Source organism: Leuresthes tenuis, unplaced genomic scaffold (genome assembly GCF_036924035.1).
Source record: "Leuresthes tenuis unplaced genomic scaffold, fLeuTen1.0.hap1 SCAF_15, whole genome shotgun sequence".
In the NCBI taxonomy this organism is placed as follows: Eukaryota; Metazoa; Chordata; class Actinopteri; order Atheriniformes; family Atherinopsidae; genus Leuresthes; species Leuresthes tenuis.
The window spans coordinates 22961570-22974968 of NW_027325369.1; the positions used below are offsets into that span (position 1 = coordinate 22961570).

Here is a 13399-nt window from a genome sequence, read left to right on the forward strand (position 1 = left end):
TGACGCGTTCTATACCGAATTAAAGTCAAGTGGAGAGAGTGCAAGACGCCTACCGACTGAATGCACTGCCATGCCCATGTTTGATGTGCTGTGTGTCTGCTAGAACTATCTCTGCTCCAGTGTCCGAAAGTAGGTTGTGATAAACAATCCTGATGTAAGCTGGCATTTACTGCTAATGTGCCACAACAAAGACCGTTTTTATTAGTTTTTTTTTTTTTTTTTTTTTAAACAACAACTCACAATTGCAACCACACTGATGTTATTTGTAAGAGGTGATGCTGTGGGGCAGAGTGCAAAGAAGAAGACAACAGTGGGTAGTTTTTAAGAGCAACGTTGCATAATGTTGTCGGTGGTCTGCACCGGGCACAGTTATGAAATTACCCCACAGTCATACGTGGTGAAGAGCCAATGTGACATTCAAATGGTTGATTGACAGTGTGAACACAATCTTGGTGCACATCCTGGTGTCCTTGTGTCAATAGTGGAGGCAGAGAGAAGAATATTTTTTGGAACTGGATTCTGTCTGTATTGGATTATTAATTGGCCAGCTATGGGTTGACATAAATGATCACAGTTTTAGAGCTGAAACAATTAATTCATAGTGTGATTATTTCACAGAAGATAGCAATTTTGCAAGTTCCAAGCTCTGTTGTCACTTCAAATCACCTGAAGAAACTCCTTATGGGTTTACAAAATGAGATGAGATTTTTCCTTCTTTCATTGACCAAACAGTAAATAATAATGGCTGCAACTCCCAGAGAGAATGATGCACCAAATCACCTCTTTAACTGAAGAGCTTCATTGTCTTTCTAGCTTCACTTGAACAGTGCTTGCACTTTAACTTGAGATGCTATGCAGGAAAGCTTCGTTGCTCCATGCATAAACCTACTGTCCTCAGGATCAGTTTCAATGCTTATTCATATTCCATAAATTTGCAATAATTTGTTGCATCCACGTGACTTATTCCCCCCTTTTTAAAGAGGAGCTGCTTGTGGTTTAAATAGCAGAAGCGAGAGCCAATTGTGTCACTGCCTGCTTATTCCAAAAAAAACAACCCACAAATAACATCTAAGCCAACTATTCAGACAACTTTGGATTAAGATCAGTGGATTCAGCAACCAGCTCCAAAGCCTTTTGTTGCAGCTGAGCATTTATCACATGTCTTGCCTATCAAAAAGCACTTCACAGACAGTAATGGGATGAGCTCATACAAAGAGCTGTGGATGACTTTTAGAGTGGAAAATCCATAGTCGCTGTTACACTGCATTTGCGCAGTCCAGTGCAGAGATTTTATTTTAGAGTTTCTGATACAACAAACCTGCATTTGGCATATAGTCTGCCCAGCAGCTTAAACTCGTCCATCCTCTCCCACAGTCTGTCCCAATATTGATTATCTGACAAGAGGAAAGCACTACATCCTCCTGTTTCCTTCCTGCTACCTCACTTCATTCCAACAAGCAGCAATCTGCTACAGTATACATCACAGCCCTTTTAAACTCTGATAAGAAATCCTTTTAATATAATTACTGTGGTCTTTTCAGTGTTATCATCCTTGCCATGATCCTTAATCTGCATCTCCTTGCAAACAGAGCCTGAAAATACCATTTACATTGAAAAAAAAACCCAGAGATGTTAAATCCTTCTGTCATTTACGGAAAAATAATGTTCAGCTAAAATTAGCTCAGTTGCCTTTATCTTTACTATCTGTGTCTCTTGTATCAGTGAATATATTGGATCTGAGTGTAGATGGATGATGGGCTAAAGCACAGTGGAAGTACATTGCCATCTAGTGGAAAGGTCTGGAAACACATGAGTTTGTTTTAAGAATATACTTCACAGCACATTATTGGATCTGGAGTGGATAGATGTCTATATATATATATATATATATATATATATATATATATATATATAAAAATATAGACATATGTACAGAAACAGACTCTGCAGAGCGTTGTTTAGAAATAAAAAGACAGCTCTTCTCTGAGGAGTATCAGGCACAACACAGTCTGAACTTGTTGAATCCTGTTAGGAATGTATCTTGCATCTGTTCACTGAACAGAGAACAAACTTATATGAATTGTTTAAACTGGCAACAAGCAATTTAATCAAGTTTCTCCAAAAGCACAAAATGTAATTTTCTAGATGATGGAATCCATAAAAATTCACTGCCACCACTGAACCAGAAAACTAAATGAGACTCACACGGAAAAGTGTTTCACATCGGCTGTAGCTTGATTTTATTTACAATCTATCAGAGGATGACCATAACTAGATTTTTGGGGTCTGGTGGAGGCTGAGTTTTAAGGAGAAAAAAAAGCCTAATGAAGTCATCGCTTGACTCAGCACCAACCACCGCTGAGCTTAGATATTTACTCTGCTACAAAAAAGAGACTGAGACTGTTTCAAATAATGGAATCAGAACTGCTCTTCTGAACAAACTATGTCTAAATTGCCCAAACGTGATTTCTGCATCATACTGATGCATATTAGACAATCATTGACCAATACTGACCATCACTGACCATGTAAGTCACCTGTGACACCAATTTTTCGTCTGTTTCACTCTCATTTACTGTTTGTTTGCATTTGGGCACATAAAAGGTGCAGTTTAGGCCAGAAAACCGGTAGCATAAAAGAAAAGATAAATGTGTCCTTTCATTACCACGCAAGCTGGAAATCTTTGCTTAAAAGGTACAAATAGTTTTTTAATAGTTTGACATCAAAAAGTCCTGATGAAGCAGCGGTGTGTGTAGTGTTGGGAGTGAGACTGAGCTCAAAATATCTGTGACAAACTGTTATGAACTGACTGACATACCAGTCTTGATCTAGTCTGTAAATAGCTTTTCCTTCTATATATGTTCAAAACAAATTATATTTATTATATATTATATACACCAAGTAAATCCCCTATGTTCTCAAAACTTGTAGATATGTTTTAACATAATGCACAATAATGTAATCCTCCATTGATATTCCAACATTTGGCTCTGATTTCCAGTTGAGTTAAAACAACTAAACGTTATCTTTAAGAATCTGTAAACCCTGATCTAAATCATAATTTTGATTTATGGTTTAGCTTTCGTCCCTTTTTCATGTCCTTAGTTCTGTTTCAAACTTTCCTGTATTTATACTTATATTTGGCTCGTTTATTGTGTTGCTTTAACAGTTTTCCCACCCAGGGGATGAAAAAAGTTTGATCATATTATAGTTTGAACACGAGCATTTTCTGATGCAGATGCAACATGCCAAAAATACCCTGAATGGATGTGTCATTGGCAGGTTCTGCCAAAGTATGGACAGTGCTTTACTTTACTTGTATCACAGCTTTGAACTTCCTCTAACTTCCTGTATATTTCTGAAAATATGACATGGATGGTTGAATAGATCTTAACATATGAGAAGAGACCATAAACACTTTCTGATGCAGTTTTCTCTGAGGGAAATTTACAAGCACGGAACAAATGTGCAAAATAATTTACATGCAGTAGTTTAACTGTCTGTCTTTGTGATGGTGCAAGTACGTTCCTTTGAACATGACTGGATTAAAGTGCATACTTAAATATGAAAATTAGTGAAACAAGTCAGCTCAATCCACCAAATTTCTAGAATGATTTACAAACATCCCTTCCACCCGCCATCATTTATGGATGCCACATATGCTTCCTCTTTCTTTTTCTCATTCTTCTTTACTTCAAAAGCACAGGAGTAGGCTGACAGGCCAGGGGAGGGGAGTCCTATTGTTAATTGGCCTTTTCAGCCGAACAGAGAGGTGAGGGAAAGAAGAGGAGATGGTGACAATAGAGTCCCATTGCCTCTCCATAACAAGAGGGATGCACCCCTAAAAAGATAGACCAGCCAGAGCACATATAGACCCACATGGCTCTCCTCACACAACCCTTCACTTACTGAATGAGTCAATCAGTCATGTAGACTGGAGTTTACTCTGAACAAATGGCCTTCAGTCTTGACGGAGGCTACACATATTTAAAACACATCTCTCTCCTGGTGCAAGACATGGATGAGGTATTACTTACCAGAAAAACAGCTCCCTCACATCTCATTTCACTGCTGCTGTGCTTCAGTGGAATGATAGGTACTCTTTTCCCACTTCAATAAGGGGATGAAGCTCAATTAGCATTTCACAAGTCCCATTTTGCTCCTCTATTGCAACCTTCCCCGCGGAGCCCATGCTTTCTCTGAGGATTGTCCTGTTTTGGGCCCTTGTTGCCGTTGGCAGGGTGACAGTATTCGAGTGTGCAAACTTGTGCTATTGTCCGCGGGCCAGAGGGAGCCATGGAGACCCCATAATATGACACAGGAAAATGTTTGCTGATGGCAATTCTATGGGCTTTGTCCGACTCTTTCTCCTTCATGACGACTCGATTTAAGTCTCTAAATGTTTGACTACAAATGCAGGAGTGCTATCCAGCTCCTTTGCTTTTGTCCCGCGAGGTTTGAATGAGTAATTCAGCTTTTGTGTCGCTCGATTGAGGGGGCAAACAGAAAGACAAGATTCTTGAGCGTTCAAGCCCCTTACCATGGTTATGCACTCTTTAGACACCCCTCACCCCCCAACCGTACCAAAATCTTACAGCTGACATCACTCTTGGGGAGGGCATGGCGGCTATCAGTATTAAAACCTCGACCAGTATTAAAACCACTCCAATATTAAGGCAGAATTTATGCGTATTTTTATTAAATGAACCGTATTTTTTAAAAATTCAATCACACAGCATTTTTGGAGATTTTTACCCAACGCGCAGGGTAGGACAAATATTGCATCCCTTTGGCGGCTTTTTCCAGATCTCCATGACAACAATTTGCACTGGTTAAGAATTCGATACCAGGGCGCTTGGAGTCTGATTGGGGAGTATTGTGAGGGGCCTGGGGTCGCTGATTGGTTCAAGAAAAGCACCATAACTACCAGGAGTTTATATTCATTCATCTTGTTTGAATCCGCTTGCAGTCTGGAGGGAAGTTTGTTCTTGGACTGCTTCTTTGAGAAAATTTGGATTCATACTGCAGTGGTAAGTGGCTTAAATATACAGTCATTACTTAGTGTAGCACCAATTTTAGGTCGCACTGCAGAATTCCTATGGCGCATCACGCAAAATCTAAACTGATTTTTGTTTTTTTTCCCAGATCTTGGTGGCGGATTACGCTGCGCATTTTAATATGGACTGATTAGGTGAAGACTCAAAATGGCAAATGCGGACAGTGAGGTCAAAACGTTGCTCAATTTTGTAAATCTGGCATCCAGTGACATCAAGGCGGCCCTGGATAAGTCCGCTCCGTGCAGGCGCTCTGTGGATCACCGGAAATATCTGCAGAAGCAATTAAAACGCTTCTCTCAGAAGTACTCCAGAGTCCCAAGATGCCACACGCACAGATCAGCGGACTACAAGTGCGCTAAAGCGGTGGGGACTGTTCATCAGAGTGCGGCGGCGTCAGACAAGGCCAGCTCTGACGCGCAGGTGGTTGAGAACGTGGGGAGCGCGGTGGAACAGGTGCCCATGAGGAAACGCCAACTGCCTGCTTCATTTTGGGAGGAACCCAAGTTGACGAAAAATAAGAGGGATAACTCATATTTGGGAATGAAAAGAAGCTCTGTGGGTGCAACTGGGGGCAGTGAAAGTGAAAAGAGGAAAAAGAGTCATGATGACGACGAAAAGGCCACGATGTCTGCGTCGACTCGGCGCAGCTCTTCCGATAAAGAGACTATGAAATTGGATCTGACCTCTCATCACTCTGTGAGCGTCTGTGGCTGCTGCCCCTTTCAGTATCACGGACACCATGTCCTTCACAGTCACATTGTCGTCCCCCATCTGCCCTTGGGACTGTGGAGCAAGGCAGCAGGGACTGAGTCGGAGAGATTTGAGCATCCTTATGGACAAAAAATTCACACGCACGTTGTGGTCAAACCCATACCGACCAAGCCCACAGCTCAGTCACCAATCTTCAGTGTGTTCGGATTAATTTAATCATCCTGCTTTGAGAGCACCACACAAAAACAAGTTAATAGGACTAATTATTTCCACTTTGTTTACCCAGCAGCTTTCTTTTTTGGCATGTTAAAAACGGAACACTTTCTCAAGCACTTATTGGAATGCTGCGCCTATTTTAGGCCTAAAGGACTTAATTGCACTTTCTTAAATAATACACCAGTTCATGCCAGTCTCAAGCCAGCTATCTCAGAATTGAGAGCAAATTATAAAGGTTCTGCTTTCAGTTGTCTACAGAGAATGGCAGTTCTTTTTTTAGGTACCCAAGTTGTGCACGTGAATCCAAACATCCTGTCTTAGTTTCCTCTTTCAATTATGAAAATTACCTTTCTTTGTCACAGTAATGTTTGATAGGTACATTTGACATAATGACTTTCATTTTCAAATAAATGATTCAGCTTCTCAAAAGAATTCCTTTGGGCCCTAGATCTTTTTTCCTCGTTTTTTTTCAAAGTTTTCTGACGATTTCTATATAAAGAAAATGTTATTGACAGATTAAAGAGCCTTGTTGTCATATCATGTATAGTATAAATAGATATTTATACATGCAAGGACCATTTACATATTCAAGATATCAGATGCAACTAAAAAAAGAATAATAAGAATAATAAAAAGATAAATTTAGTCATGTCTCTGAGGACATAGTGTGAGGTTCATCTGAAAGTCAGTCCGCCAGGTTCAAGTATCTGATCAGTCTGTTTGGCAGAGGTAACCTTGGAAGAGATCTCAGTCTGTCTCTTCCAATCTGGGTCCGAATCCTTAATCTACAGAGGTGTAGCAGTGGACGTGGCGACACTGTAAGATGAGACAAAAGATAAAGAGGATGTACATTTGCATATTTGTAAAACATATTTGTATGAGGAAGTGAAAGACAGATTGAAAGAGGTACATTTCCGGATGTAAGCAAATGTTAATATTTCTGTCACTTACATGACTTCCTTTTAACAGCATACCATTCTTCTCTACTGTCAAGTAGTTCTGTTAGCTTGCTGCACAGCTGAACATGACCCACATGCTCCAGCAACAAGTCTAAAATTGGTCCTGCCCATTTACACATCATTGGTGTTGAGATCCACTCACAAAACTGAAGATGAGAAATCATAAAAAAAATCCATCTGCATTACTTAAAAAGAACGTGTACATTTTGGTTGTGAATTTCATGGCTGTTTTTGCTCCTCTTGCTCACCTGTGTTGGCCTTTCTGGTGGCTCGTTGCAGGTTAAAGGAAGTATACCATCATTCGGCAAAACATATCCATTGCTTTCAGCAGTTCTTATAGTAGGGCTTCCTGTCGGTGGGTGAGGTGCACTGCCGTAAGTACAGGTAAAGCAAGACAGGGCATCACAGCCATTGTTCAAAAGTAATTTGAGAAGCACCAGGTTATTCATACAAAGGGCAACAAGAGCTGGAAATGTTGTAGCATAAGATGGGATTCTGGCATTGACATCTGCTCCTCGCTCCAGCAGTAAGGACACAGAGCTGACACAGCCCTGACGTACAGCCATCAGCAGAGGACTGATTGGGTCCAGGCTCAGACTAGCACCAGCATTCAATAACACCTCTGCTGTTTTGGTGCTGCCGTTGGCAATAGCAAAGTAGAGTGCTGAAGCGCGTTGATCTGCATACTGGATGGAGTGACTGTGTGCCAGAGTGGCGTTTACATCTGCACCTGTCTTCAGCAGCACAGCTGCCACAGTGTGTCTGTTGTGCTCTGCTGCCAGGTGGAGGGGGCTGATCCAACTGTGGCGGAGCCTGGCTCGACTCGTCACTGAGACAAGCAGAGACACAATCCTGAACACAAAGGGAGGATGTATAAAGAATAAACAATTGAGACAATGAATACAGAGACGTTATAAAAGGCGTTCTATTGCTTATAATAATCATAGACAAGGGCTAAAAGCAAGTTAAAGCATCTGAACTCACTCATGGTGTCCATACTGAGCAGCAATATGTAGAGGCAGCAGTCCCAAGTTAGTAGGTTTGTTGGCATCTGCTTTCTTCGACAACAATAAAGCTACAACTTCCTTATGGCCATTTTTACTAGCCTCATGCAGAGCCGTAACACCATCACATGTCTGCATGTTCACATCTGCATCTGAAAAAGCGTTGTTCATTTATGGCATTTCTATTGAAATCACAGGCATGAAAAGTATGAACACTTTTTGCAGAAAACTACCTTTCTCAATAAGATAACGCAGTGCTCTAATCTGTCCTTGCTGAGCTGCTACGATGAGTGGTGTGATGCTGTAGGTATTAGATGGATTGATTGCAGCCCCGGCTCTTATTAGTATCTCACAGATCGCTGTGTTGTCTCTGGATACAGCTTCATGGAGGGCTGTCCAGCCCTGACCACATCGCTGATTCACAGTGGCACCATATGAGAGAATAAGGGTCACCATGTCAACACTCTCCAGTTTACATGCTGCAGAGAGAGAGCAGATAACGTCATTTCCACCCCCCATATATGATGTCATTTTAAGCACTTCTGATTTCACAGCTGTACCTTTGTACAAAGGGGTTTCTTTGTTATTGCTACAAATGTCAGGGTCAGCGCCTGACTCCAGCAGGCACTGCACACAAGGCAAGTGTTCGCATGACACAGCGAGCAGTAACGCTGTCTGCTCCTGCAGGGTACGTTTGTCTACAGAACCTGGATGGGCTGGAACAGAAAATACACAAACCAAACAAACCAGCTGGGTGACTCGTTTAGCATTTAGAAAATGTGCCAACAGGGCACCTAACTTTTTTTTCCCTGTCTGAGGTCATCATTTATGCTATGATTGTTATTACCTTTCAGTAGGATCTTCAAGCACTCAGTCCACCCCAAGTAGGCAGCATCATGCAAAGGTATCCACCCATCTTTGTTCTCTCTCAGCAGGCTTTGAGGTGAAGTTGTTGTCAGATCATGAAGGGCCTCCACATCTCCTCTCCTGATGGCAAAGACCACTGGATCAACATCCCTTGAAAAAAAAGAAAGGGTGGGAAAAAAATATTTTTTAATACAGTCAAGTTGATTAACAATGGATGGTGGAAGTGGAACATTTAAATCCGACCATTAAATCTTTATTCTTGGTCATTGTATGAATTTGTCCGACTTCAATCAATCAAATTAATTAGAACTGGAGAGATAAACTAAATTGGATGTCTTGATTGTAGTCTTGTGTGACCTCACTGAAGAGTTCCGCTGCGCACAGGAACCAATAACACACTCATACAAACACAAAGACACGCACACTGTGAGCACATGCTGCCTCCGTGTAATGCAACAACAAAGACTCACTCAGACTCTGACGTTCCGTCGCTCAGATTGTCTCCGCTCCTGTTATCTCCCCGCAGCTGCAACTGAACATTACATTTACGTCCAGCATTACGGAATTGAGATAGATAATCGGAGTAGCTGAATTTTGTCATTATGCTGGTAGATTTTTCTGTTTCCCTTCACAGCGCGTCGACGGCGGTGGAGCAGCGTGCAGCGCCGAGTGGGGGCTCAGCTGTGTTCTCTCAGATTATTTTGGGACTGAATTGTCAGGCGGCAGGGTGACGGCTTCATCCATATATGTCAAAATACTCGAGCATTCAGAGATAAGCCAAACAGCACTGAAGATAACGCGGTCTAAGTTCTTTACTTGTGGGCTTTCCTTTATTGGCTGGTTTTCAAATTAAGCAACAACACTGCCGCATGAAATGAAAGATAGACCCATCGGTGAGTCATCTCCTTTTAAAAGCCACAGCAATTGTGGCTCCATGTCTCTGAGGTTCACAGAGACACGTGAGTAAATTCATTTACATATGAGGTGGTACCTGAATGAAAACATACAATATTAAAAATGAGCCAAAAATATCATCCTTATCAACATACCTTCTAAAATGATTCTAATTATTCTCCTACTTAGAGCTTTAACGAGAAAATTGTGTATTAAGACATTGTTTTATTTTCTCTCATATATGAAATTTTGGTCTTGCTTTAAAGTCTACCAAACATGACCTGTGAAATGATGCCATCAGTTCTCACAGGGGCACAGTAACACAATTATTCATGTTGATGACCTCTGGGTAGGGTTCATTTACTTAATTTCTCTATCATCTCTGGAGGAAAACTGTCTCCCTCTGCCATTAACGTTTACTGGCTTGTGGTTTCTCCCACAAGAGTGAGTATTTTGTGAGTGACAAATAAGATACAAATCTGTTGTTTTTAGAGGAAGTAAAAATAACAGCAGCAGTTTACACCTGCAGATACAAAGATATCTATTTGCATATCTATGCAAATGGATTTTAGCTCTGTAAGCAGCGTACAAGTGTTTCAGTGTTGACATGAATCTGGTCATTTGCTCACAATCAAGTCACTGGCACTGATTAAAATATCAAAGCTGCAGGTAAAGTTTTCTTTACATGTACTTTTGGGGTTTTAGGTCTGCCATTCACAACACATCACATCTGAAACAGAATAATGCTAATGGACAACAAGATTAACACCTCACACTTTTTAGGCACTTGATCACGGATCTCAGAGCTCTTCACAATTATAAACGCTCATGCTATCAGCACAGACAAGTTTTTCTTGTATTAATGAACCACTAGGGCATTTCAGAACTATGTTATTTACAAGTGAAGAATAAATGCACATACACGTTTACAAATTATGGTCAAATGCTGTATTTGCATGTCCATACTATAGGCAATGCAGTTAAACTTTGTAAAACACCTGGTAGAACTATGTGGTATCTGTATTTTCTCACCTGAGGGCATTTGTTGTGGTGTTAGATGACGTGTGCGGAGGCAGGGAACAGACAGACAGACTGTCTTTGATATCACTGTTCAACCTCTGGTAAAGAGACGTGGATCTGCTGAATGCAATCATCACTGGAAGAGATTTCTTGTCCACTCCGAGGACCAGGACGTCCACTAATGAGCTGCTGCCTTCTTCATAGACAAGAGGCAATAACCCAGAAAAGAAAATCTGAAAGTAGATTTCAGAACATTAATGGCAGCAATAATAATAATAATAAAAAAAACTTTCAAAGAGAAGCAAAACATGCACAATGTAATAGACACATACTGTAAGAATAAGAGTCCAAGCTCCTTTGAAGGAGCTGAAGTCTGTGCTGGAAGAAATCAGAGAGAGGCAGCGCTTTGCTGGATGCCTTTTAAGGGCATGTTCAATTGTATGTGGTTCCACTTGTTTCTGCTGTTCCAGAGGCCATGCTCGTGTGTGCAAGAGTAGTTTAGTTACTGTGAGTTATGACGAAGAGGGATGGTATTACAATAATAAATACAGTTGAGATGTCTTCAGCTACAACCGTGATTAATGGACTGAGAAAATATTATGCTTCCATCACAAGTCTGAACAAAAACAAAATTTTATGGCCACACTCAAATGGTGGTACATGGGCACAAAGAAAGACTGGCAATATGATCACATTTAGTTAAGAAAAAATATTCTTTGAAGCTTAAACCATCTTTCAAACACTCTCACAACACAACACAACATTCATTATGTACTTTTACTGAAGCTGCTCTAACACAACAAGTACGTCGATCCTTGAAACACTGTCTTAAATCTCACTTGTATTGTATTAGTTTGAAGTGTGAGAATGTGCTTAAAAACACATGATGACAAATGATTTTTTTCTTTCACAACCACTTCTTAGGAAGTGCTTGTGCAAAAATGCTTCCTGCTTGTAATCTGGAAGTTGGCCTCAAGCTTTTGTCTTGAACAAACAAAGCCTCCAGCAGATCTATTTACAGATGGAGGAACTAGACTGTACAGACTAGTACTAATAACGATTTCTTGAGAGACCTACAGTTTAAATTTACTCAACAAGGAGCATTGTTTTGATTCCGCTTTATACTGTAAGGTCAAAATGAACATGGTCTGCTCATGGCTCTAACCAACCATCAAATTAGATGTGTATTATTATACATGTGGATTGATACCAGTGCATGTGTTGCTCTGTTAGTGACAGTAATATGTAAATCACTATAATAAACTGGAAGACTTCACAAGCTAGTACTTGTACAAATATATGGAAAAACAAATTAGAAACGTCTTTACAAAACAGTGAACATTCACATGTTTAAGCAGGACAGCACTGGTGGTTATAACATTGAATCAACACCTCTAGAATGGGAACAGGGCTCAGTCAGGGTTGTACTACTACGTAAGCTTTAATGATATTCATTAAAACACAGGTTCATCTAACAGCTTACCACAGAATAATACTAATGTTAGGCCCTTCTTGGATACATAATACTCAGGTGGAATTCACTCCCTCACAAAAAGCTTTTCCAGTGAACAATCAAATAACATACCAAAGAATCCTGAAACAAGTTTTTGCATAACAGGAAAAGAGCAGCTATTATTTTTTTATGACCAACAGTGGCTCTTCCTGTTAAGACAACAAAAAACTAGCAATGGGCTGACATTCATAGTAGTAGAAGCATGACTGAACTGAATGAAAGGCTGCCAGAACTGATTACGATCTGTGGCTATTCTTTTATCTTAGGTTGCATGTATGTTTGATGTAGAGATGTGAAACGTCCTGTATAGACACTAAGAACTTTAGAGATGGACGATTTGTGTTCAATATACACATTTTAATAAATCAAGGTGCAGGAATGGTCTCAGAAAAGGTAGCTGGTTCTACCATTGTCGTCAGTGCATGGTCACCAGTCCTTTCCAGATACTTGTTAACACTGTGATCATCTTTGGATGGACTTTGGGAGGGAACCAATGTGGCTACAATGAGAACATGCACACTCCATGCAGAAAGGCCCCAGTCGAGATTTACTCGATAAACCTTCTTGTTGTAAGATGGCATTGCACCACTATACTGCAGCCCAAGCCAAAAAACTAAGCTGAAAAAGAAAAATATTGTAATAAAAGAAGACAAAGAATGGTAGCTCAACAATCAAACTCTCATAATGCTCATTAAGGGAAGAAAAACAATAAAACATATCCTGCCATCAAGAATAATAGTTAAACAACTTAAAAGAAAAAACTAATTTTAAGATGGTCAGAGTAGTCTATCTGCCTGCACCTTAAGGTTATTAAAAGGATAAATATGTGCTATTAGTTGTAAGTGAGGACTTTGTGGCTTTAAGATGAAAAAAGATCAACAGATATTAACTGAAGGACAACTTCTTACCTTTGAAAAGAAAGAAAGAAGTGCCACTACTACACTACCTTACTTGGCTTACTTACTTAGTATAGTGGTACTGTGGTGACTCAACAACGTGTCAAATCAAAAAAACATAACCAAAAACACAACAAAAATGCATTAAATTCATAATAAAACAGAATGTGTGTTTTGTGACATGACGTGTTTTCTGTTTCATTATCATTTTCTTTTAAAAACACTCCATTTTCTGCTTTGTTTTGTCACCTGAATTTTTTTT

At 40.2% G+C, this 13399-nt stretch overlaps 2 protein-coding genes across 4 annotated transcripts in view; one reads left to right on the forward strand and one right to left on the reverse strand.

Moving 5' to 3' along the window:
• LOC140270210 (ankyrin repeat and SOCS box protein 2-like) overlaps positions 1-12162 on the reverse strand; it is a 129726-nt gene extending 117564 nt beyond the window's left edge. Inside the window, exons 1-9 of one of the 3 annotated variants that reach the window (XM_072365320.1) lie at positions 12121-12162; positions 10741-10961; positions 8795-8964; positions 8508-8663; positions 8181-8426; positions 7928-8099; positions 7192-7795; positions 6936-7089; positions 6527-6800 (exon numbers count right to left, since the gene is read on the reverse strand). In XM_072365320.1, coding sequence (XP_072221421.1) covers positions 6670-6800; positions 6936-7089; positions 7192-7795; positions 7928-8099; positions 8181-8426; positions 8508-8663; positions 8795-8964; positions 10741-10862 — 1755 coding nt within the window. In that variant the 5' untranslated portion in view covers positions 10863-10961; positions 12121-12162 and the 3' untranslated portion in view covers positions 6527-6669. Of the gene's footprint in view, positions 1-6526; positions 6801-6935; positions 7090-7191; positions 7796-7927; positions 8100-8180; positions 8427-8507; positions 8664-8794; positions 8965-9284; positions 9741-10740; positions 10962-12120 lie in introns of those variants that run through there. The other 2 variants (XM_072365319.1, XM_072365318.1) reach the window with 2 other exon arrangements.
• On the forward strand, positions 4949-6477 carry LOC140270211 (protein FAM181A-like). The gene is made up of 2 exons (XM_072365321.1): positions 4949-5030; positions 5146-6477. The coding sequence occupies exon 2, from the start codon at positions 5205-5207 to the stop codon at positions 5982-5984; it is 780 nt and encodes a 259-aa protein (XP_072221422.1). The 5' UTR covers positions 4949-5030; positions 5146-5204; the 3' UTR covers positions 5985-6477.
• Positions 12163-13399: the final 1237 nt, after the last annotated feature.

What these genes read in the sequence shown, in the direction of transcription:
- LOC140270211 (XM_072365321.1), top strand. Translation starts at nt 5,205, where the DNA reads ATGGCAAATGCGGACAGTGAGGTCAAAACGTTGCTCAATTTTGTAAAT.